General features: G+C 42.2%; 2 protein-coding genes across 4 annotated transcripts in view; both read right to left on the bottom strand.

Moving 5' to 3' along the window:
- adarb1b (adenosine deaminase RNA specific B1b) overlaps window positions 1-22,411 on the bottom strand; it is a 142,255-nt gene extending 119,844 nt beyond the window's left edge. For 2 of the 3 annotated variants that reach the window (XM_008292314.1, XM_008292316.1), the window contains exon 1: window positions 22,243-22,411. The gene's annotated coding sequence lies outside the window, so the exon portion shown is untranslated. Of the gene's footprint in view, window positions 1-12,565; window positions 12,669-22,242 lie in introns of all 3 variants that reach the window. The other variant, XM_008292315.1, reaches the window with a different exon arrangement.
- A 1,026-nt stretch (window positions 22,412-23,437) lies between these two features.
- The window catches only part of LOC103365003 (olfactory receptor 52D1-like), a 6,535-nt gene continuing 5,147 nt past the window's right edge, over window positions 23,438-24,825 (bottom strand). Inside the window, exon 2 of the mRNA XM_008292324.1 lies at window positions 23,438-23,474. Within this exon, the coding sequence (XP_008290546.1) occupies window positions 23,438-23,474 (37 nt within the window). The remainder of the gene's footprint in view (window positions 23,475-24,825) is intronic.

Genomic DNA, 24,825 nt, shown 5'->3' with positions numbered 1-24,825 from the left:
CAGTCTATGGTGCAAATATTGTCCAACAACGTTTCACGATGTAAGAACCAGTTTCCACGGTAAACAATGACATCACAATGAGGCTAAATTTGAACCGACTAAGCGCTCGTGCAACCAGACACATGCAAAATGTTTAATTTTTAATAAATGCTACATACTGACAGCACCACACACAACATGCTTACATTTCATAGCAATGTTCCCAACACTCATGCACATATCCAATCTCATTAGAATGTGCCGAAAAGTGCTGCTGCTGACACTGATTAAAGTGAGGAGACACATTTTCACCAGTCTGTCTGGTTCCGCTGACAAATTATGCAGTCTCACTACGCTGCACTTATTTTCCTGTAGGAAAATTATTTAAGGTCTACGGGTGTCGAGATGACCCCGTGGCAGATTTGGAATATATGTAGTCCTTAGCTGTTCCAGTGTGAAATGTGGGAGCACCGTCTGCAAAGAAAGGACACTTCCTACTTAGAGCAATCACATCAATCCATCAGCTTTTTGTAACTCATCCCCGTGGCACACAGACTTTACCCTTCACCTCCCACCCGGTGGGGAAGATTACATAATGCGCACGGTTTTATCTGAAGACACAGACGCGTTGTGGCATCAGGCATATGCATCAAAATACCTGATGATACGACGGGGAGGGCTTCAGTTTTGCAAGGTCACGCTAGAGGACGAGGAGGCAGATCAGGGAGTGCTACAAACAGAGCAGCGCAAGGGCAACAGGAATAGAGACTGACTGTAAAAGACGGGGGAACTAGTTGGAGAGGGGGGATGAATCAACAAAACTGTGCTGTCAGCATCCCCAGGGCCAGCAGGGAGCATTAAGTGAGTTGACGTGGGCCGCTGAGTCTCCCCCTTTTCTCCCTTCTCCTCTCCTCCCTTTCATTTTTTTTTTCCCTTTGTCTTTCTCTCATCCATATGGCAGATTCCACCTCTTCCCCTCCCCCTGCCCTGCTGCACACTCTATTGAAATGGCCTCTCTCCCACATACAAACCCACGCTTGCTTGCTCAAGCATCCCACATCCCCTGAGCCATGTCTTATTTACGGTTCGATTATGGGCGACCGCCCTCCAGGACAAACGTCCTCCTCTGCCGCCTCTCTGCCTCGTGCCCAGATGTTGTTCAAATAATTACGAGAGAACCTGTTTTGTCCGCTGAGGTCATAACAACATCTGTGGCAAATGCAGCAAGAAAGCTGCAGCCGCATCATCATCATCATCATCATCATCACAGCGCTGGTGTCAGAGAAGGATAGAGTTGAAGCCTGACATGCATACACAACCCGTGGCAAATGCAGTTATTTATTTAAAACACACAGGAGCATTTTTAGAAGTTAATACACACAAGAAACATACAGCGCAAATGTTAGTGTGAATACAAAAAACAAATCCCTGTGCAATACGCAAGTTAAGAGCAGTGGGCTCTGCAGCAAATGCACACACACACGCACACACACACCTCCACAGAACAAGGTAATAAAGTGTGCACCAATGATTGAACAGAACCCCTGGGAGGCACAACACAGCACTATCCCAGCTACAGAGGTGAGTAATAGGGCTGCTACATCTTCCTTCCAAAAACCACGAGCGCTGCCTGCCTGCCTGCTGACACATTCCACTGGAGTCTGCAACACTCTGCTCTGCAGCCTTTAGCTAGCTGCGAGAAGGCAAAGCCCCTCTGTGGGATAAAAAAACACCTCCTTGATATGAACTGGTGAATGTAGCAGCCAGTCTTAATGTGACATGCTTTTGATGAATATTAAGAGGTCTTCTTGCTGAACAGACTGCGGATGCACCATCAGTTCAGAGACTACACAGATGATAGTTACGGAGAGTATTCACGGTACAACATATCATATTATGACTAATATATCAACAGCTAATGCTGCAAATTAGCCTGGTGAGGGGTATGATTTGGAATTCGTGGCATAAGGATTGATTTAATAAACCTTAAGAAGGCTGTCTTTCATCACTTTGTCGATACCCACTTAAGACTAAATGACATGAGCTCTCTGGGAATGTCTGAGCCAAATTGCTCTAGAAATATCTGAACCAGTTTATAAGTGGTGGAGGCTTTCTCTGTACATTAAGAGCGCAAACAATTATTTTTCATTCGCAGGCATCTTTAATTAATTACCCTGGTCTATTTTTGTCCTATAAAAATGTAAATATCACAGACAACTAATGCATTATCACAGAAGATGAAGAACACAGTGGGGTTTTTTGCATTTCACTTTCATATAGAGATTATCTTAGTGTCAGAATTGATACCGTTCATTTCGTCTTCACAAGAAAAGCAGAATAAAATTAAGCTGAACTAACAATAACTGAAGACATCAGAGCCTGTTGGTAGTTTTTTTTTGTTTATTTAAATGCTCAGATATCCAAATAATGACGATAATTCACAATTTGCGGTTCCTTTAGTAATGAGATCAATCAGCTTTTAAATAAATTCAAGTAGATACTTAAAAATTCCCTATACAACATGACAGATATCACATTTGCTGCGTAAGTTTTTTTTCAACCAGCTCTTGAAAACCAAAATACAATCCGATATGACAAAAGTAAGCATTAAAACCTGTGGCATTAGAAGCCAGAAGTCATTTTTGTTCTAAATGATTAAAATAATTGCATTTTAACTTGCCCTGTTATTGCAACTATAATCTACACTTTACAATAAAGTCATTAGAATACAGCAAGTGGGCACTTTTGCATTATGTAAATTATTGAAAATCTAATGACTGAACAATGGTTTCACTTCTAAAAAATAAAACAATCCTTTTGTTTATGAGAGGTGAACAGACAGTCGCATAGCTGTGGACGGGAACTGTGCGATGGCTGGTCATCAAATTCACACAAAGATCTTTGTGTTTACCAGCAGAAGAGAACAAGTTGCAACAAAAGCTGCTCAGTGCATCGCAAAAAAACAGAACAATCCAAACAGCAAGTAGCACGCATTCCTGTTACTTAAGACGAAGCATCTCTTTCTGAAGCCAGGAGATCCCGTTAGAGCGTCCTTTGTACATTCACGCCAGGTTTGACGGCTATGCGGTGCTACTCCTCAGCTCAGACTCTTTTCCACCGCCCGTCTTTTAATCTGTTTTTCCACTAAATCCCAACAGAGGAATATTTGTCATAGCGATCGCCTGCCGTGGCTCTGACCGCTGCTTTCTTAAGTAATGGCTGTTTATTTTACTGTTGTACTCACTGTAAGTGTCTTCAGACAAACGGGATCAGCAAACTGCCAAAAATGTAATTTAAATAGAAGTAGCACAGAGAAGCAGCCATCTGCCCCACTAATCCCAAACAAACCAGTGTTACTGAAGTGTTGTTCCCAGACTTTCACATGCCCCTGCTGTTACACTGCCATTTAAAGGCAGCACAACACTTGCATGCGTGTGCGTGTGCGTGTGCGTGTGCGGGTCATTGTCAGTGCCTCACAGCTCTTCCACTGCACTGTGTCCATTTGGGTCATCAGGGTTACGACACAGCTAAATCGTTTCAGCCCAATAAAAGGCGGACATTCTTGTAAAGGCATTTTGCAAAAAAAAATACTGCATCAGCACAATGAGCATTACACAACATTATTTGTGCTTTGCCAAACAAATAAGGGGGCTGCAGGGTGGCGCAGTTAGTAGCACTGTTGCCGGTTCGCGTCCCGGTGGGGGCACCGGAATCTTTCTGCGTGGAGCGTGGGTTCTCTCCGGGTTCTCCGGCTTCCTCCCACAAGGTCCAAAAACATGTTGAGGTTAATTGGTGATTCTGATGTGATGTGAGTGTGCTTGGTTGTCTGTCTCTAAGACTGGTGACCTGTCCCCTGCCTTCGCCCTAAGTCGGCTGGGATAGGCTCCAGTCCCCGCGCAACCCTAGTGAGGATTAAGTGGTGTATAGATGATGGATATATGGATACAAATAAGGCCTGTTTCAAAAGATCTGGTTCTCTCCGCCATTAAGGTAAATCAAACAATTTGAGAACTTAAAGGATTTTTGGTGTTTTTTTGCCCAGTGAAATATTTCCAGGGCTGCAAGGTGGTGCAGTTGGTAGCACTGTTGCCTCGCAGAAAGAAGGTTGCAGGTTCGCATCCCGGTGGGGGCACCGGAATCTTTCTGCGTGGAGTTTGCATATTCTCCCCGTGCAGCGTGGGTTCTCTCCGGGTTCCCCGGCTTCCTCCCACACAGTCCAAAAACATGTTGAGGTTAATTGGTGATTCTAAATTGTCCGTAGGTGTGAATGTGAGTGTGCTTGGTTGTCTGTCTCTAAGTGTAGCCCTGTGATAGACTGGTTACCTGTCCAGGTGAACCTGCCTTCGCCCTGAGGCAGCTGGGATAGACTCCAGCCCCCCATGACCCTAGTGAGGATTAAGCGGCGTATAGATGATGGGTGGATGGAAGTTTTGTACTGCTGAAAATCAGTGCAACATAATTAAGTTATGGAAAAAAACAGCTATTCATAAGCATGCATGGGGGATCAATAGTTACGACAATACTGAGCCAAAATAAGGAGGTAGGGGTGGGCCAATCAGATTCTTTGCACCAAGCCAACAAAGTTAGCAGCACCAGTGCTACCATTGGAAAAGTTAATCTGGAGCCCCCCATAATATGTTGAACAAAAGTGGTGAGAATACAGCAAACAAATGAAGGTATCATATAATAAACTGAGCATTATGTTCCAAAGTACTAAGTTCATTGACACAACAACTTGCTGCTCTGAGTTACCATTTTGACATAAATACCTATTCCATCTGCACTCCTGTCAATGTTGTTCCAATTGTTCTTTTTTTTTCCAACTGAGAAGAAATTAGAACTAAATTATGTGAAGGCAGAAATATCTCTAATATGAAACATTGGCTGGAGGTTACTATGGACTGGGGAAATTAAAGGACAAGAATTAACTGGTGAGTGAAGATGGTGTTTCTGTTGGAATGGACATGATACTGAATTTATCAAGACAACACGTAAACATGCAGCAAGTTTTGTATTTGCGAGAACTAGGAAGTATGGATATTTGGAGAAAGCCTGTTTCAACATAAGCCTGTTTCAAAAGCTCTGGTTCTCTCCGCCATTAAGGTAAACTAAACAATTTGAGAACAGTGAAATATTTCCAGAATCCTTACATTTTTATTATTTCTTACCACTGCGTGAAACAAAGCCCATCACCGACTCTGTCCTCCTAACCGATTGGACAAGAGTTTAATTTAATACTCGCTAATGCTCTCGAGGAATGTGCAGACGAAAAGTTTCACTTAGGAAAAAGCTATGTGCAAACATACTCAGAGGACGCATTGGCAGGCCTAATCACATATTGCAATTCAAGGTGTTGATGGAAATGTATGCCTCGTTCTACTGGAAAAAAAAAAAAAAAGCTGCTAATGAAAAAGTTCAGCACCATGCAGTGCACATTTGAAAAAAAAAAGCAAGTTTCGGAAGAGGTGCTAAAAACTCACACCTGCCCTAGTACAGCAGAACATCCTAATTTAGACACATCTTTCATCACCACTTGGTCAGAGTGAGAGAGCATGTTGCCTGGAGAGAAAAACTCTCAACCCTGGGAATAGAAAGGAGGATGTGTGTCTGTTATCGTGCGTGCGTTTGCCCACAGAGAGATGTCTCTTAGGCATACAAGCAGATGAAAAACTGACAGCGGGAAAGAGCTAAAGCGACACAACGGGAGCCTCCTAAACTGAGAAGAAGAAAAAAAAACAAAAACACTGATGATTCATGTGTTTCAAAAATAACACCCATGTTTTATTTTCAATTATCGGCTTCACTGAAAAACCTTCAACACACACACACACAAAAAAAAATAAAGAGGAATATCAGAGGAAAAGAGTCTCATTTGACTGCAAGTGATGAACTTTAATGTGATCTTACTACTGACACACTTGTCAGATGAGCAGTCAAAGGCTGAGAGCCAGAGCTGAACTGACAACATAGCAGGCATCCACCCAAACCTACTCAACAGAAAGGCCACCCAGGGAGTCGAATGACTTTGTGAAGAGTCTCCTTTTTTTCAGGACTGCATGTGAATTGATCACTTTACAGCAAACCCAAGTGTAACAGTGATGATGTTAATAGGGTTCATTTTTTAAGCAAATTCACATCATGTTAAAAAAAATTGATGCTAAAGTTTTGGTCAGTCGGTTCTTGTGCATCTCAAAAATAGTGATAAAATCAGAAAGTCTAGAAAGCAGAATACAGGTGAACTGTAAGCTAAGTTTTGGCCTCTCACACATACATGCAGGTACGTTGGCGCTAAAAACGCCACAAGATTAATATTTTCATGCACTTTTTTCGTTTTGTTTTTGTTTTTTATGGCCAACACAAATTATTGGTCATCAAGAAAGGTCGATATTTGGAACATTAAATGTCATGTTTACCAGCATATAACAGCAGAGAACCTGTCACTCATAACTAGGCTTCTTTATTAATAGGAATGACTATAACTGAACATGTAAAATAGAAATAGGAGTGATTAAACTAGGACGCTCTCCTCTGACGTTTTCCAGGGTAATTTGTGGCTGCCTCCTAACTTAGACGCTAGCCGTTAACATCGTCTTAGCCACTGTGAGAGTAGCTCATTTCCTGGTTTGTGGCTTGTGTTTGTTGTTTAGTTTTTGTAGCCACAATAATTGATAATGGGTCTACCCCTAGCTTATACCTACAGCATTGCACTTTAATATGGAAACACGTGTTTACATTTCGCACTATACAATGGTATAAAATGAACCCTTTTAATCAATTGACAGTAAAACTTTCAATAGATTAATTGCTAGAAAAATAGAAAAAAGAAATGGCTGATAAATGCTTGCAGGCAAAACAGTGTTACACCTAAACAGCATATATTCTTCTGCAGTGTCAGTGAATCCAACACATGAACCTGCGGATAACTATACATTAACAACACATTTAGGGCTGACGGGCGGTAATACAACGAACAGTCAGACTATGGATACGTACTTACAGACACACTGGAGAGCCTCTCGTTGTCGCACAGGTACAACCCAGGTACTCACGCAACGTCTTTCACAAAGAGCCATAAATCCTTCCAGCGACTGTCAAAGCTCCATGGGACTCCTTGTCTTTCCAGCGGAGACAACGGAGAGTCTGACACCAGCAGCTCCACACTGCTGTCCACGCTACACTGAGCGATGGTCAGTCAGTCAGTCTCCCTCCACCTCCACCTCCCGTGGTCCCCCGACACACTACAGAGCCGCAAGGCCACACCTCCTGCAGTTAATGCTCCTCGCTCCTATGATACATTTTTAAATATCCCTGGAGGGGAGAGCTGTGGCATTGCATGAATTTGCAGTTACCCTTTCAGCTCACTTGGACAAGGTTAAGCTGCCGAGGCTCAATTAGACAGCCACATTTCAGCAAACCGAAAATAGCTTCATCACAAACATGAGGGTTCTGTTTCAAGTACAATGTGTCTGTTCAGATGGATCTACATGTGTCCCAGGTGTCCCGTATTTTTCATGTCACAAAAAAAAAAAAAAAAGGAACACGCAGCTCTTTGGATACTTCCACAAAAGATGTGAGTGTTAAACTGCCAAGCGGGGTGAATGCAGCTTTTGCAAATTCTACACACACACACACTGAATGAATGACAGCGAGGCAGAACGGTGGTCTTATAGCATAGCAAACCCAAAACCCAAACTGACAAAACCTGTAAAAACAAAGCCATCTCACGCAGTCAAGGACACACAATTCTGCAAACTTTACACGGGAGACGTCAAAGAAACAAAAATCAGCCAAAGCAAAGGAACAGAGAAAGAAATCTTTCAGAATTTTTACATTGAGATTGTGATTGTTGTTGACAGGCTAGAATGCAAATATTGAGTCTCAACTAATGTAATTTCAATGCGGACCAAAGCAGTAAGTTAACGTTTTCTTTACTCCTCTGTTACAGTAAACTGAATATTTTTGAGTTTTGGACAAAACAAGACATTTGCGGGCGCCATCTTGTGCCACTGGAAACACACTTTTGCTATTTTCTGGCATTTAAGTGACCAAACAACTCATTGGTTAATCGAGAAAATGATTGAGAGATTAACCGACAATAAGAATAATCATTAGTTACAGCTGTATTGACCATTCAGTGAAGATTATAGAGGAACTCTGAAGGTAGAAAAACTGCAAAGTCTGTATCGGCCGATGTGTGACAGCGTTTTTTTCTGTGTGTGTGTGTGAAGAGATGAATTAATATATTGGAGTTAAACTTTGCAAGAACATGCTTAAAACTCAACATGCTAAAGTCAAGGCTTTGGCTGGGTCCCGAAAACATTCAGTTTGGATTCTTCAAAGCTAAATCAGTAATCAGTACAGAGCGTGCTGATTGTAAAGACTGTAGAACCAATCATCAGTATCGGTTCTTATCGCACTGATTGCCGAAGAGCATCCATACCCATTGCTTTGGTCTATTAATTAGAGGGAAACCTCTCACTGTGGCTGTCGCTGGCAGGAAATCGCCGCACAGAACCGAATTTCCAAAAATATTTCTCAACAGGAACGCAGACCTACTCAAACAGATGTGTGCAAAGTCATACAATCAATCCTGCTCGCAATTACTGGGCTCCAAACTCTAGGTGTCATTTTTTTTTTTTTAATTTAAAATGAAAACATGCTGTGGTACAGGGTAAGAACATTTTGTAAGGATCTGGATGAGCAGGACGCAGGACCTGCAACTTTAGGCATGTAAAGAAAACATTGCATTCCACTGTGACATACGTGGATTTTCCATCTATGGCACAAAAACAACCCAAAACAATAGTGTCATTATCATAGACTGTATAAAAGATGGACGTAGCAACCGGGCCCGAAAAATGAAACCAACCTGGAAGTGTCAAAAACCTGCAGTATCACTACGTCCACTAGTTGCTGGCTCCAAAAAGCCCTGGCTTAGACTTGCATAGAAATACCGCATTCCTACAGCTCAGGATTTTTTTCTTATTAGTTTTCATAGTCAAATCCAGAGATCAGGTGACCAATCTAAAAATAAATAAAAATTGAATTTTTTAAAAATCATCAACATTTTGCGGGGCAAGGGGCGTGGCTGGCTTGATTGACAGTCGGCAGCGACCATACAGATGAAGCGAGCAGAAGGCGGTAAATGGGGGCGGGGCAGAGAGGACCCGCCTCTCAATCCATCTGACCAATCGCTGCTCCTATGGCTCCGCCCCCCTCCGACGATTTTTGCGTCACTGGCTCCAAAAATCCAAGATGTCAACCAGGAAGTAGCAAAACCCTGGCTTCATTTTCTCAGTGCAGAAACCAACGGGTGACGTCACGGTAGCTACGTCCATCTTTTATACAGTCTATGGTCATTATCAGTGGCAAACACAGGCAAGAACAATTCCACCAATTGAAAGACTTGCTTAATTATTCCCAGAATAAAAGAATGCACTGCAGATCCATATCACGGTCACCACATTTCTTCTGTATGGTACGGTGTTATTTCTTGAGTGTTTCCAAGTGACAAAAAAATCCCGCTACCGCCTCAGAGTGTGTGATCTGGCATACAGGAGGCCTGAATGAAAACCTAAACACCTCATATGTCACTAAAACCTTACACAGAGCCCCTTGTTAAGAAACGCTGAAAACCGATCCCAGGTTTTTGATGTCTGCCTCTGACAACACGCACACACACACACGGCTCGTGCATCACTACAACAGTTTCTGTACAAGCACTGACACAAATTGCCCAGGGGTAGAGCAAATCCTGACCTGTTTTATAGAAACAAAGGGATCAAATTAAAATGTTCCCACTGAGTGAGCAGAGTACACAAATATGCCCCCATGGAGTGGCAGCACCTGCTACGCTCTGCTCCCAGCAACCTCCCCAGCCCACCCCACCTCCTCATTTCTCTGAACCATGTTTAGCACCACTGTAGCATCTCTATCAGCTCGACCACCACCTGACCAGAGACACTATCGGGCACTCATCAGCACGGCTGGCGGGTTTCAAGAACTGACGCAGCCATTAATTAACTGTTCTCTGGCTAAACTCCTCCCTCTGTTTATTCGTAGTTAAGCAGATGTAACCAGGCACGACATACCTGACTTGTTTCCCTGTAGATTGTTCTCACGTGTCAGACTGCAGGAGGATGTACAGGGCCTTTTTTTTTCCTTTTAATTGCCTTTCCAAAGCCGTGAGTGTATGACTAAAAGTGTAAGGAATGAATTTAACAGTGTGTTTTTCTGCTCTAGCCTCTGGTGTAATCGTTATCATGCCAGGCTATCGGGCTTGCCATCTACATTAGTAATGAGCCACGAGTGTTACTTCCAAATGAGCACATTATTAACTACTTGTGTTTGCCGCAACAAAACAAAATAAACGAATAAATAAATAAAAAATTGAACAGTAGCTGATAAAGAAAATAAATAAATACAGGTACTTTACTTGTGGGGTTTGAAACTTCAAAAAGAGCCGTGACGGAGTCTTCTACTCAACGGGGAAAGAAAAGTACCACAAAATCCTCTTTAACTAAACAGTTACTGCTCAATTCTGAGACTTCATTGCCATAGTAACGAAGGTGCTGGAAGAGGCTGTCCTTTCACAAAGGGCATTTAGCCAGAAGGTGTTGTGGTTAATTGAGGAAGTCTCTCTCAGACTGCCGAGGGTCAACCTCTTCACCTCTGAGTCAGCTCGGCGCACACAAAAACAATCCGCCGCCCGTATGTGTGTGTGTGCATCATTAACCCTTTCAAACAGGAGCACTGAAGCGAGCTCCTCAGGACAACGCACTAAAAGGCACTCTATTTTCCTTAATCTCGCTCCTCCTTTTCCGTTCTATATATAGACATATCACCAAGGGCTCTGCGGAGCTCCATAGAATATGGAAGACAAGACAGAAAAGGAGAAGGTTGATGAATACGAACAGGACACAGAGAGAGACGGGGGGTACTTCATTCATTAATCCATCCAGCTGCACGCTCTCCTAGACATTCAAAAGTTTAACGAACACGTCGTTCGCGAGCGGCGGATTTACTGTCTGACTGTACGCAACATTAAAGGCCGAGAAGCAGACGAGAGCTTAAAAAAAAAAAAAACAAGAAAAAAGTGTTTTTCACAGCTACTCCATGTGGCCTGCATTATTGATGGGCTTAGCCTAATCCACTGTGAGTACATGTGCAGCCACATCATGACACAACCCATGTTTTCGGGGGTGATACACACACAGCGAACTGCTATGACGTGAACCTTTGTGCCCGTTCCTGTGCATATGCTCTGCTCAGGATAGTGTTGGGAAAAGCACACGGTGGCTGCACTCGCGCACACAGCTGCCCGCTATAGCCGTACCCTCAGGCAACACGGCTTTTTCTCCAGTACACTGGAGACCCACTAAAAAGCTCACATGAAGGCAATGGCAGGTACACTTCTGTCTAGAGTGTAAGCATCTGAGAAAGGTGAGGAGCAGAAGAATCGTTTCTAAATGCTTGCCAAACCTGCCGTTTGATGCTAAATGGATTGAGTGAAAAGGTAACATACGTCTAGTAGGAAAACAAGCACATGCTGTGTGAATGGACAAAGTGAAAAGTACCTTCTGAAACAGCGCTGGTGTTTTTCTACATGTACGGTCGCAGTTCTCTGTGAACCTACCAGAGATTATTTGAATTATTTATCAGCCTGCTCAATTCACATACTAACTGTTTGGTCTATAAAATATTAAAAATAAAAAAATAGTACCATTCACAATTTCTCACACGCTGATGTCTTCAATTTGTCTAAATCCCAAAATATTCCATAACGAAGGAAAGACTGTCATTTTTCAGAGGCTGAAACCAGGAAAACTAGAACACACTGATTATCGATAGCTGCAGATTAATTATCTGTCAGCTGACTAATTGACAAACTCGCTCTCTAAAATCTACATTGAGCTGTTGTTTTTCAAGGTCAGGAAAATCCTATTCAGTGCCATTAGGGTTTCACACATGCTAGCCCTTTCACTTCACTTTCATTTATCAAAATCATTCATCGCTGCATTTTATATTTGCAGAAATGTCTCTAACCAGTTCAAAAATTCAGGTTCACAATGATGTTGGCAACACTCAAGTAGGACTGACCAGAATTCTTCAATGCCTTCGTCAGTGCATCCAAACCATCATTTGAATGCTTTTATATTTATATGTGCATTACAATGCTACGAAAAACTGGAACAACAGTTTCACACTTCTACAACCGTTTTAGCAAATGACCTGAAAACGGGAAGTAACAGCGCAATCGCCTTCGACTTACACACTGAGGCCAGTGTTACACTTTCTCAATCTGCGAACACATCATGATCTGCTCCCATTCAACTTACAGGAAATCCCGTCAACTGCCCAAAATTTGTGTCCACGCAGCAGTCGCACTGCAAGAGCAGTGGTGCGTATGCACAGAATACACAGACGGTGATCAGCTGGGCATGGACGGAGCACTTCCTCCGAGCAGACTCCACGAAGACGAGGAAGTAATAGAATAACAACATCTGTGTATCTGTGCCTGTCAACATATGTGCATGTGCACGTCCACAAGGGACTGAAATCTAGGTTAAAATGCGAGTTTACCAACCGTGTTGTTGTAGGTGCATCCATCATCTCTCACGAAAGCTTCGAAGGCCAAAAAACAGTGTTTGGGACGGTCCTACAGTTTAGTAAATTCTCCTGCTCGTAAACTAAACAAATCAACAAACAAAACAAAGGAATAAACTTTTACATTGAAATATTTGGTTCATACTGATTTGGTGAAAACTGATGATCCATGATGCCGTAGCTAATGAAGGATTACACTTAAAATCATTTTCCTTGATGACTTTACAAGAAATTTCATTTTTAAAATCTCTCAAAATACCATAAAACTGTTACAGGAACAAACTTGGGTAGATACAGCAGATAGATGCAGATTTAGCTGCTTGACAGACAATAAAAATGTCAATAACCAGCATTTACAAATATGAACCTTTACTGTAATTACAATGCTTCCCTTCCTCACTCAGCAATACCACTAAACTACCTTACGCCACTGCACGCAACACCACCTACTCTGCTGGAGAAGCGATGCGGCTACAGAGCTGTGGCTGAGGAAAGAAGCCCGTAGCTATGAACGAGTGAAACCATTTAAATGTGATGTACAGCTGAGCGAGAGCATAAATATTCAGCCAAACGCACACAGCAGCAAAGGTTATGGAACATAAATAAACATTCTGACCCATCCACAAGCCAAACACTTTTTTGTTTCTCATGATACTATTGCATAACATAGTCTCGCTATATTTAGCCGTATTCATTCACATCACCTCATTTCGATGCTGCTTCATGACAGCGTTCGGTGCAAAGATTCCAACAGAACAACCAAAATGGTAATGGCAGATCAGTCATACACCCAAACAACATGGTGTCACAAGCAGGGACGCACACAACGCTCAACCCTGCAGGAACACTTTTCTCAAGATGCAAATATTTTATCTGCAAATATGCTGTGCCATATGCTTGTTATTTCTACATCAACAGATCAGCGTGCAAACCTGCATTTCTTCCTGATGCAACTTTGGCATTTAATGAAAAATGACAAACATCGTTACACGGATTCGCAAAAGAACAAACAGCGATGATTGCATCTGATGCCTGTCGATAATTTTGTACGTGAGCCTTTCTCGTAATGAGCGGTCCAGTCAACTATGACCAGCCGCAGTCCTGGTGGCTGCACGGAGGCCTCGTCCTGCCCTTTGTAGTGCCACTAACATGCCTGTGTGTACGGCATCGACTGTAATGTCACATTCACGCTCTGATGCTAACCGTGTCTGGCATGTGCATTAGCCCTTTCTTTTATTTTCACTGAGAACTCATCTCCAGCGAACGCAAAAAAGAGGTTACAAAAATCCTTTAGAAAAGGTGCAGACTGTCCTAAAGTTCAACTGGAAGCCGTCCGTGCACACTCGCAACCGTACATACCCCAACACCTCACCTTTAAAGGTTACTGCTCTGCTGAGAGTAAATAGTATTGTAAATTATGCATTTCGAAGTGTGCTGCAATCTTAACGCACGCTGGATGAATAATGGCCGCGACCTACGGCTTTCGACTCGCCGCGATTTTGTGATGGGGTGACGGAGCGGCATTGATGTGGCGCCCCTCAGGGTAGTACAGAATGTCTCAGTCATACAGGCCGGGGTCACGCTGCTGTATTTGCACGACCCCTACCACGGACCACCATCACTTCAGCCTGTTGTCATTTGATGAAACGTGCCCATCGCTGGACCAGAGAATCCGATACAGACAAATCCCCTGTTTAGGCTTCTGTTCCTTATGTTGAAAATTACTTTGGCACAAAGTCCGGGCCTGCTTGGCCTAGTTTGGTGGTTTGATGTAGCTCCATAGTGGATTATGGCGTGAAGACAGAGGTCTGAAGCAGGACGGTCTGACCTTTCCGACATCAGACAGGAGTGTCTGTGCCGCCCATTATTCACATTGTCACTGACACCCTTTTTACGCTGGCCAGCTGTGTGGAGGTGAGGGTTGGGGTTTCTGCTTCTATCTCTCACTCTTTTTTTTTTTCTAATTCGTTACTTAACTATTTGTGGCACTTAACATTTTCACAATGTAATGCAACACTAGCAGCGTCTGAATGGAGAGCTCATGTGAAAATGTTTACCATTATCGCCATTTACAAATGAGCTGATGCATCCTGCTCTGTGCCGGTCGGATTTTCACTCAAAACGACTGTAAAGACATTTTCTTTCTGACGCGGTCGGAGAGCGTGTCTTAAGAAGCAATTCCGAGCGACCATACCCTGACCCCAATTCCCATGTGATCCACAAAATGCTGAGAGTGCTTGAGACCGTAAGGTGGAACGGGTGAACGCATCTGCGCATGAAGCATTTTTTGTTTTTTTTTTTTTTTCTCTGAAATGCAAAGTGCACTTAACGTGCTATGCCTTGCAGGTCAAGGGGAACTTAGAGGAAGAAATAAGCTGCTTTAGTACATTTTGCTCTGACAAATGGCACGGCGAGGAGCTACAGCGGGTTTTTCGACTAAAGCGTATCGTAAAGGTTTCGCTATTTATACCAAAACTATGCCACTGCATTAGCACTATTGTGGAAAAAGTAAATCTTGTCCTGAATTAACCTGAAGCTAACGATGCTACAGTACGATGGGAGCACAAAGCCTTACAGATGGCCCAAACCATCATTACATCTGTGCAAGACACCATAAATAAATTTAGACTCTTTCTAATTTGTAATTCAAATTAATGAGAGGCAGCCAGTAACAATAACGTAAAAGCGTCATAACATGGATCTTCATACGCTGTGCACACAAGTATGACTTTTAGGTGAAAAGACGCAGTAAAATAATTAATACCACCCATTTCATGCCTCTTCAAGGAGTCTCTCTGGCACTGTGAGCTAGTAGTTAGCAACAGTAGCCCTGAGCAAACATTATCTATTAAAAGTATGTTGCGCACAGGGTGATTCATTGATTGAAACTGGCCGCTCATGTAAAATTAAGTCAAAAATCAATTTCAATTCTAATTTGAACTGGGCGAGGTACATTTCTGACAGCTGCAGTCGGGCTGCAAGGTCGTCTGCGGTCTCATTATTCTGGCAAAATGTGAAACAGACATGGAATAAATGGCACGCACTGTATTTATATTCTGAATGTCAAAGCGAGCAGAAGTAAACGCTTTTTAAAGCCTCTCGATTAACCGCAGAGATCACCGTCACATAAAAAAATAAAAAACAGTAACATGTCAAAGTGTGATAAATGAGAAATAACACTGTAATGTATTTTCTGTCCTGCTTCAGTGCACAAATATGGGGGGCACACGAACGCAGAGTCCAAAACGCACAATACGCAGGTACATTTTCCATTTGGCGAGTAAATCTGGGAAGGTTATCCAACAACTGATCGATTTCAAATCAAAGTCTCAATTTAAAACGACGCAATTAGCAAATCGCAGCGGCTGCAATTTGGGATATGCAAGTTGTGGCTGTTAAATAATGTGACAAATGCTGTAATTCGGTTTTATCTTATTACAGCGGACTGAAACTTTCTCTCCTCGTCAAACGTACGCTACACGGTTCGGGCCGTGGTTCAACAGGCACAAGCGAACGCCATTATTTTTTCCGACTCGTATTCTACCCACTCTGCCTTTGGCTCTGACCCTGACATCATTGTGTGACCCTAACCAGGCAAAGAACACAAACCAAACAGAGGCAGGTCTTCACAGAATACAGATAACCATCACTTGCGTGGAGAGTGAGGAGTCTGATGAGGAGGTTTAATTAAAATGGTTAAGCTGCAATAAAAAAAAAATATCTAATTTACTTTTATGGCTGATCTTTATCATTATTATTTAATAGTTAATACAGTCAGAAGAATTCTGAGACCAAGACTTGTTGGGCTGAACTGATTAACTGTTCACCAATATATTGAAAATAACTTTTGCTTCAGTTTTGCATTCAGCATCGTACCTTATTATCTTAATGAAACGTACTGAAACTAATGCATATGTGACACAAAAAGGCGACTCATTATATTGGCCAGGGGGGAAAAAAAATATGCCCCTTAGTCAGTGAGTCAAAAAGTTAATTTCAGATACTGAGGGATGGCTGGAAACACAACTTTAAAAAAAAATAAGGGCCGCTGCAGTGGGAGGTGGGCCGGGGTTGTCCTGTACGGTAATGATTCATGTCTAGTCTTACCGTACGGGTGAATTTAAGGAAGAGCAGGAAAGCGATGTCATGTTAGGACCAAAACAAATCTAAATGGAATTGCTATCAGAAAATAGCAGAGCAGCCACCAGATAAGAGAAGAAGCGAGCACACCCCAGTGCATGTGTGTGTGTGTGTGTGGTGTGTGTGTGTGTGTGTGTGCGACGATGTGGCTGCAACCCGGAAAGCCAGGTACGCCGGCTGTCACGGACGAGTCAGGTAAACCAGTCAGCCGTGAACACAACCGTGAGCGTTCAGTTCGAGCAGCTCTAAAATACGTCCAATTTCACCTCGATTTTCCTGTTTTTAGCAAACATATCTAAAAGCAATCTCGGCTAAATGTTTTTGCTCCGCATAAACAACGGAGCTGCGATAAACAGATAAATTTAATAAGAGCAAACGGGGAGAAATCTGAACTCCTATCTAGTAATTACTGGATGCAAATTATTGTAATCTCAGGTTTATCAGTCAAGTGTATCAAATGAGTTTCTGTTAACAAGTTATTACTCAGGCGGTCTCCTGCAAATGTACATCGTGTACGTTTGTTACGGTGCACACTGGAGAGCTCCCACAGTTCAGGTTTTAATCTGTGGTGCCAGTTCACTCATATTTAGTTCATACATAATAAAGTCTGTAGTTCTAATAATTTATCTGATGTACAGTCGTCCTCAGATTTATTCATACGCTCCCATTAAAGAAGGAAAAGAAACAGCTGTCACTGATAATAAAAAAAAATGTAATGAAAATCATGACATTGCTTTTGAATTGTGGTTCAACAGAAATTAAATTAAATTAAAAACAAAAACAAGCAAACAAGCATGATGGGACCTGTACATTAATATTTTGTTGAGCAACCCTTTGAGCCAATCACTGCCATCAGGTGTTTTCTGTAACTCTCAATCAGACTTCTGCACCTGTTGACAGGTGTTTGGATTTTGGCCACTGCTCATCAGCAAAGTGCTCTAATTTGTACAGGACAGTTATTATTTTTTTTTTTTTTTTCAACCACAATGCAAAAATAATTTCTTATGTCACTAAATTACAATTTAGCAAATTTTTATTTATTATTACTTTCTCAGTTTCTAGCTATTTGAATGACTTATTGTGAATTTTGACTTTTCTTTAATGGAAGGGTATGAATACAACTGTATGTGTTGTGAATGCCCATCATTAAGGTTTATTGAAGAAAGAGCAATGATGAGCTGCTCTTCCATTCGGATGTGGTTGAAGTGGTAGGAACCAAAGTCGTGGACTTAGTTTAATTGTGGTAAACATTTTAAGGAACTCTGGGATGTTGTCAATCAACAGTAAGCTCCCATTGGTAGTCACCACACCCGCATCACGGCGGGTGGTAGAGCGGGTTGTACTCTAATCGCAAGGTTGGCGGTTCGATCCCCTGCCCCTCCACAGTCGGAAGTGTCCTTGGGCAAGACACTGAAACCGAAGTTGCTCCCAATGGCAGGCAGCACCTTGCATGGCAGCTCTGTCGCCATTGGTGTATGAATGTGTGTGTGAATGGGTGAATGAGAAACATTGTAAAGCGCTTTGAGTGCCGCAAAGGTAGAAAAGCGCTATATAAGTGCAGACCATTTACCATTTACCATCACCTACAGCTGTAATTAGCTGAACTCGCCATCACTTCCACGGTCTCTGGTCTCTTCCTGTACGTCCTCCACTTTACTCCTCCTTTCAGATTACACTTGTAAAAACTCCTTCAAACTAAGTTGTTGTTCAGAAGACTTTTTTTGGCTGCAAACAAACTGCCTGCTCCGTTGGATTTGGATGGTTTTACCAAGTCCGTGACTGCTCCGTGCCTCCTCCACAACAGACCCAGCAGATCTTCTCGCTAGAACTTCGACCTCTACGAGAGCACTGTTGGCTCGCACTGTCAAGCCTGTCATTTACAGCTTAAGGCATCTTTACTCTCAACTCGTGTCAAAAGAACTTTTCTTATATTTGGTGAACTCAAAGCAGAAGAGCCAGGGAGGGACTCGCTTGGTCCGTGAAAGTCATCGTCTCCAGACGCAGCGAGGGGAATTTAAAACTCCATCCATCACCAATAACGTCTCCCAACGTCCACACAGTGTTCTGCTTATCCAAGTCGAGCACGTTCAGGCAGGGACTAAGAATAACTAAACGTTCCACTGACCATCACAAGAGGTCTTTCCTTCCTGTGCCCATCCAGTTGTACAGTTCCTACTCTTTTTGCTCAAGAGGTATAAATATACAACTTCCACGATTCTAAGCAGACATAACACGGCGATTTCCCTGTGGGGACTAATAAAGTTTTTCTGATTCTAAAAAAAAAAAAATGCCAGCTGCTGTTGACTTAAATCAATAACCAAGCGAGACAGAAGAAAACAGGATGCCTGGCGTGTTTCAGGAAAAGTGCACAGGACAAAGGATGAATAGTAGTAAAAGCCTGATAAGGAGAAGCAGGGAAGTTAAGAGCAGCCCCCTCCATTAAGAGGACGTATTCATTTCAAACAGCTCCAAATGCTTTTAGACTAAAAATATCTGAAACAATGTTCAATCGCACAATGAGGAAATCCCCCCCTTGTAATTAGAACACTGTTATCTGGAGAACCATTTATCTCCCTGCAGACAGGCAGCCTCTTTTCGTTTACACTAGTATTTATAAAATTGTTCGTGACACATTGTATAATCACCCTTAAACTAAAAGAAGTCGGGTTAACTTAACTTTGTCAGATCAATCCAGCAATGAGACTGATGTGTTTCCGCAGCGCTAACACTCTCCTGCCGGGCAAAGTGAATATATTCAGGAGGACATCCAGAGGGACTCAGTTTTCATCCAGCCTATGCATTCAAATACTTTCCTTGCAAACAATTACTAGCCAGTCTAGCAGGTGCTTCTCTCAGTAAGGGGACAATTTGCCCAGATTTGGTGCTTGGCTGGTTTAGTTGTACTGCAAAAAAACCCCAGAATTCGTGGGAGTGTGGCTTTTAATAAAACACCAAAGTAGTTTATAGAAGGGAGACAACATGTTGTTTCTCTGAGTCCTCGTTTACAGCTATAGAGCTCATGTTTAAAACATCCATCATGTATTCAGCGTAGGCTTAGAACTGCTGAAGGTGAACTAGAAGAAGAGGAAAAAGTGTCATATGCGGCAGCTTTTCTCAACTGAGCCCCTGTGGTTTTCTTCAAATGTGTATCCTCATCAGCACCCACGAGCCCGCAACTCCTGAGGAAACGCATTGTCTTTTTATAGTGCCGTAGCCCCACGACGAGCTTCATCAGGGCTCATGCAACAACATCCACGGGGCAGGGAGCGTATGGATCGATGGCAGAGGTTGCTATGTCCACATGGGGCTGTGTGAAGGTGATGGGTAACCTCCTCTGTTGCTTCTGGGTTTGCATTACAGGAGAAAAGAAAGGAGAGTACGCTCACAGACAGCCACGATTTATTAGCGCAAGTAGCAGCAGCCTCATTCTGCTGCTGCTGCTGCTGCTGCTGCATGGGCCCACTTACACAGAGCCAGCGCAGCATCTCCGCTGCATGCAGCTTTCCTAAGAGGGCACAATGCAGCAGAACTTTGCTCGCATACACTTGCACACAGTTAGCCACGTGGTCAGTTTGGTACAGCAGCCTCAGTGCCTGGCCTAAGCTTTTTTTTTTTTTTTTTTTCCTCTCCTCTTTAAACTTGTCACCTCAGCAAGTGGAGCAGTACTGCAGCAGTTTTTGCGAAACGTACAGTAAGGCCTCATGCGCTCGGCCCTTCAACACCGCTTTGATCAGTATTTGCTAAGGTTGCCCCGCGAGTGCCCTCTTTTAGCTGACTGCTGCAGCCGGATTTTGCAAAAAAAAAAAAAAACCTCAATTACTCCCTTTAACTCAGCAAATCAGCGAAATTGCCTTTCCCCACGCAGCTGCAAATAGATTCCACATCATTTCTTTAAACAAAAACAAGTGTTTGTCAGCAAAAAAAGGCTTCTCCTGCGTTGCTGTTCAACCTGTGCTGCATTGTTTTAAGGAAAATGTGAGTCATGTAAAACCAAATCTGGCAAACCACCACTAATATACCTTTGGGAAGCGGGTACCTTTAAAGGGCAAAACCACTTGGCTCAAGATAAATGTTTGCACTGTCGCTGGTATGTTCCCTATATATGAATGAATATAACCACAAACCAGACACTCACTTGAGCTGTCTTTGTTCGGGGCAAAACTGAAGCAGCGCTACTTGTGTCTCGCTCTGCAGGACAGAATAACTCCTGTTTTTGATGACAGTTAAAATGGATTTGGTTTAAACTTTGCGCCATGCATTTGCCCCAGGGCAAACATGCAGAACCTTTTTTGAGACTTTAAGTTTTTTGCTCGCCGTAAACAAAACTTTAATAATGGTTTATACTGGCAGCGTGCAATAATTATAACCCAATAAATTCTATAAATGCGTAATCGTTTAATTATCCATCTGGCTTTAATCAACAAGAAATAAGGAATGTGTGGAGTGTGTGTGTCACACACACACACAACCGCTTGGAGAATTTCAGCTGGACAAACGCCACTTCAGTCAAAAAAAAAAAAAAACCTGATGGCTTCCCCTGCCTGTGAGGTGAGCAATGGGTCAGGATGAAAGCAGCAGTTCAATACAACACCTGAGCAGGATGTGCACAGAGACTGAAAAGTAGCTCTGATTGCTTTTCACACACAAGACACACATGCAGCACTGCGAGGCATTCACGTGTTTAAGTGCAATGTGGGGAAAATTCACACTCCTGTAAAGGGGGGTGGGGGGTGGCATCACTTGGACAAAGTGTATGCGCAGTCATGGCAAAAACGCATTTCATCCTATTAATTTTCTATTACTGCCTTCGAAGCTAAACAACAGTGAGACTTGTGAATTATGCAGCTATTACAGCGTTGTGCGTAAATGACTTGTGCAAGACAGCAGCCGTGTACGGAGGCACTGTGTGCTGTCTGTAGCCTACATTGCATGTTTTTATTTTTTGTTTTTGTTTTGTTTTGTCGTCGTCCACTGCAAACATGCGTGCAGATGTGAAGGCACAGCAGCAGCAGCACCTCGGTGTGTTGCAGCAGCAGCAGCTAGCATAGCTTTAATATCACGGTGCCGCCGTTAATTGTACATGATGCGGTCTCCTGAGCAGACCTTCACTGGGTAAAGCTGAGGCACCATAACAGCCATAAATCCCACACAAGTGCTGCACACAAGCGAGCTCGTTTTGACAGCGTCCACACACACACACATTTAACCATTCATGTCATTAATTTAAATTTTTATTTCTTATTATTTTTTTATACCGGTGAGTCCTGACGTCTGCCGCCGCTCCGGAGGATTACCAGTCTAATATTATATAAACACAACCGGAACCCAAATCACATTAGCATGTTTGAGCCACTGCAGCCCCCCCAAAAATAACACAGAAAAAAAAAAAAAAAAAAAAAACAGAAACTACAAATCTATAATATAGACCACAACATGATGACTATGATGATGAAAGACAGATGGGTTCTGGCTGAGTAACTGTATACAAAAAAAAAAAAAAAAAAAAAGGCTACTCACGGTTTGGCGGTGACGGAAAGTTGGGACGCGGAAATCTTCACCGCCGCTTGAAAATGAAAACACGGAGGTCTGTTTTCCTCCGTGTCGTCGCTGGTGTGGAAGAAAAGCGAACACGGGCTCAGAGCGGTTGTACGGTCGCATGTACTGCAGTGTTCACAGCCTGCTGTCGGGCCGCCCCTTCTTCGGCTTCGCCTTTTGCTCGTCGTCGCTCCGAACGAACGCTGCGTTTACTGCCCCCGAGCGGTGCGGAGCCGCCACCGCCGCAGCAGCCACCGCCACCGGGTCGGACAGAGCTTCAAACACTGCCGACAAGCTGCCGTCAGTGGAATGAACCGCTGCTCAGGACCCGCAAAATAATAATAATAAAAAAAAAACACGCAGACGCCGAATAAAATGAAACCAAAGAGTCAAGGTGAAACAACGAAGCATGAGGGGTTCAAGGACATCCGTTCAAAACACCTTCACTGACAGCCGGAGACATGTGGGGGGGAAACCGGAAAAACCTGCGGAACAACATCTATGTTCTTATATGTTTACATGAAAATATGTGAATGATAGTATAAAATATAAAATAAACACACTTAAAGGGTAATTAAATCACCACAGACTAAGATTTTTTTTTTTTTTTTTTTGTAGATTCAATTTAATTCAATTCCATTCAATTCAAATGACTTTTTTTTTTTATCCCTGAGGCACAATTCAAAAGTTCACTGAGTATGTAAAATAAAAACACTTTTTAAAAAAAAATCAACAACCAAAAACAATAAACCACATCAGATGGTTTAATTAAAGCCATTTATTTTAGAATTGATAATCCCAGGACAAAAGTGATAACGTCACTATAACACTATTATGTTTATAATTAAATTCCTGACACTAAAATGTAACTTTAACCATTCACCAGATGATTAGCAGATGCTAGCTAAGAATTCAAGCTAGCCAGCTAGCTACTGTTACAGCAAGCAAATGTAGCATAATGGTTTTAGCATAGCATAAATTTAGCCTTTCAGACAGATTATATTCCGTTTTTGTTTGTTTTTTTTTTTTATTTTTTTTGCTGGTTAGATATTATGTCACTGTATTACATAATGGTGTCTAATATTTATCAGAAATCTAGGCTAGAGGCCTCAAAAGTCAGACTCTTACACATTATTTAAAATAGATTTATTTTTCTAATAAGTTCCCAGAATGTCCTTCACACAGATATGTTAATTTTCTCCAAACACATTCTTCTTAAAACATTTGCCACACTGAGAACGTCCTTCCTTTGTTATCTTGTAGCACTGTGAGATTCTGTTATAGAATAATGATGTCCTATTATGTGTTTCCTCAACAACATCCCCCCAAAACATCCTCAGACTAACGCAGGACAAATGTTGGATCTCAGTTAATTTTTTGCATAACAGGAATGTTGGATGACAAACATTCTGTTGTGAGGCCTTGATGACATCTTGAAGGGTTTGAGAATGTTCTTCATCATGTTACATAATATGACAACCCTGACAACATCCAAAATGCGCGACAAATTTAGAGTCAACAAAATTTTAAGTATCGTGCCAAAATAATTATTTTTACAAAATAGCAGTGTGTACCACTGTGGGAACGTTTTATAGATACTATGATGTGTTCCCTCAACAGCATCCCCAACACGTCCTCAGAATACTGCAGGGAAAATGTTTTCTTCTAAGATATCAATTTAAAGGTAGAACATTTTTTATATCATTGGATGTCTCGATAACATAATGAAAACGTTTTGTTGGAATGTTGCTTTGACATTATTCCTACTTTGTTATCATGGAACATAATCTGTGGCCCTGACTACATCCTGAAAACATCCTCTGAATGTTGCAGTTAAAACATTTTGTCTCAGTTGACCTTTAACCCGACAAGGACATTGTTTGAAATAATAAATATCTACATAATGTTATGTAAATAATAAACTGAAAGCCTCTCAGAATCCTGCTGGTGAGCCTAAAAGGCAGTTGTTGTTGTTGTTTTTAATCGCCCGCATTACATCGTTCATAAGAGTTAAACATTTTTTAAAAACTGAATTAGTTGTCAGATTTTCAATGGTCTGTCAATCCTTGAACGAACAATGTGTGTGACATTTTATTAAAATTAACCAAATCTCAGCTTGACATAAAAAAAAATAATGTGTTTCCATTAACTGTTGTCTGTATGCTGTGCAGTGCAACCAAACAGCCACGATTGACTCGACTGCAACCAATCGTCTGGATGCAAGAAATCATTTATGCAGAACAGGAGGCTGTGTTTATACAGACTAGAAAGAAGACAAGAATGGAAGCAAATGAAAAATATGGTTATATTTTTACTGCACAAAAAACATTCTGAGTTCTCTTTTATCTCCAGCCGTGGCTGTGTGGTTTCCAAAGAGGTGCAGGACTTTCTGTTGCAGTCGAAAATGAATCCACATTGAGTAAAAATGTGACAAAAACACCAAAAACATCCAGAAAGGGCATGGTTTCAGGGGATAAAATCTTTTCTTTAAAACAATGGTAGAACTTGTAAATGAGTTTAGCCAGTGTGGTGTGAATGTTCCCTGATAGGTTGTGTGCCAAAATC

Source organism: Stegastes partitus, unplaced genomic scaffold (assembly GCF_000690725.1).
Source record: "Stegastes partitus isolate 25-593 unplaced genomic scaffold, Stegastes_partitus-1.0.2 Scaffold801, whole genome shotgun sequence".
Classification (NCBI taxonomy): Eukaryota; Metazoa; Chordata; class Actinopteri; family Pomacentridae; genus Stegastes; species Stegastes partitus.
Note: the sequence above shows the minus strand (reverse complement) of the source record. Positions and strands in the feature narration are given on the sequence as shown.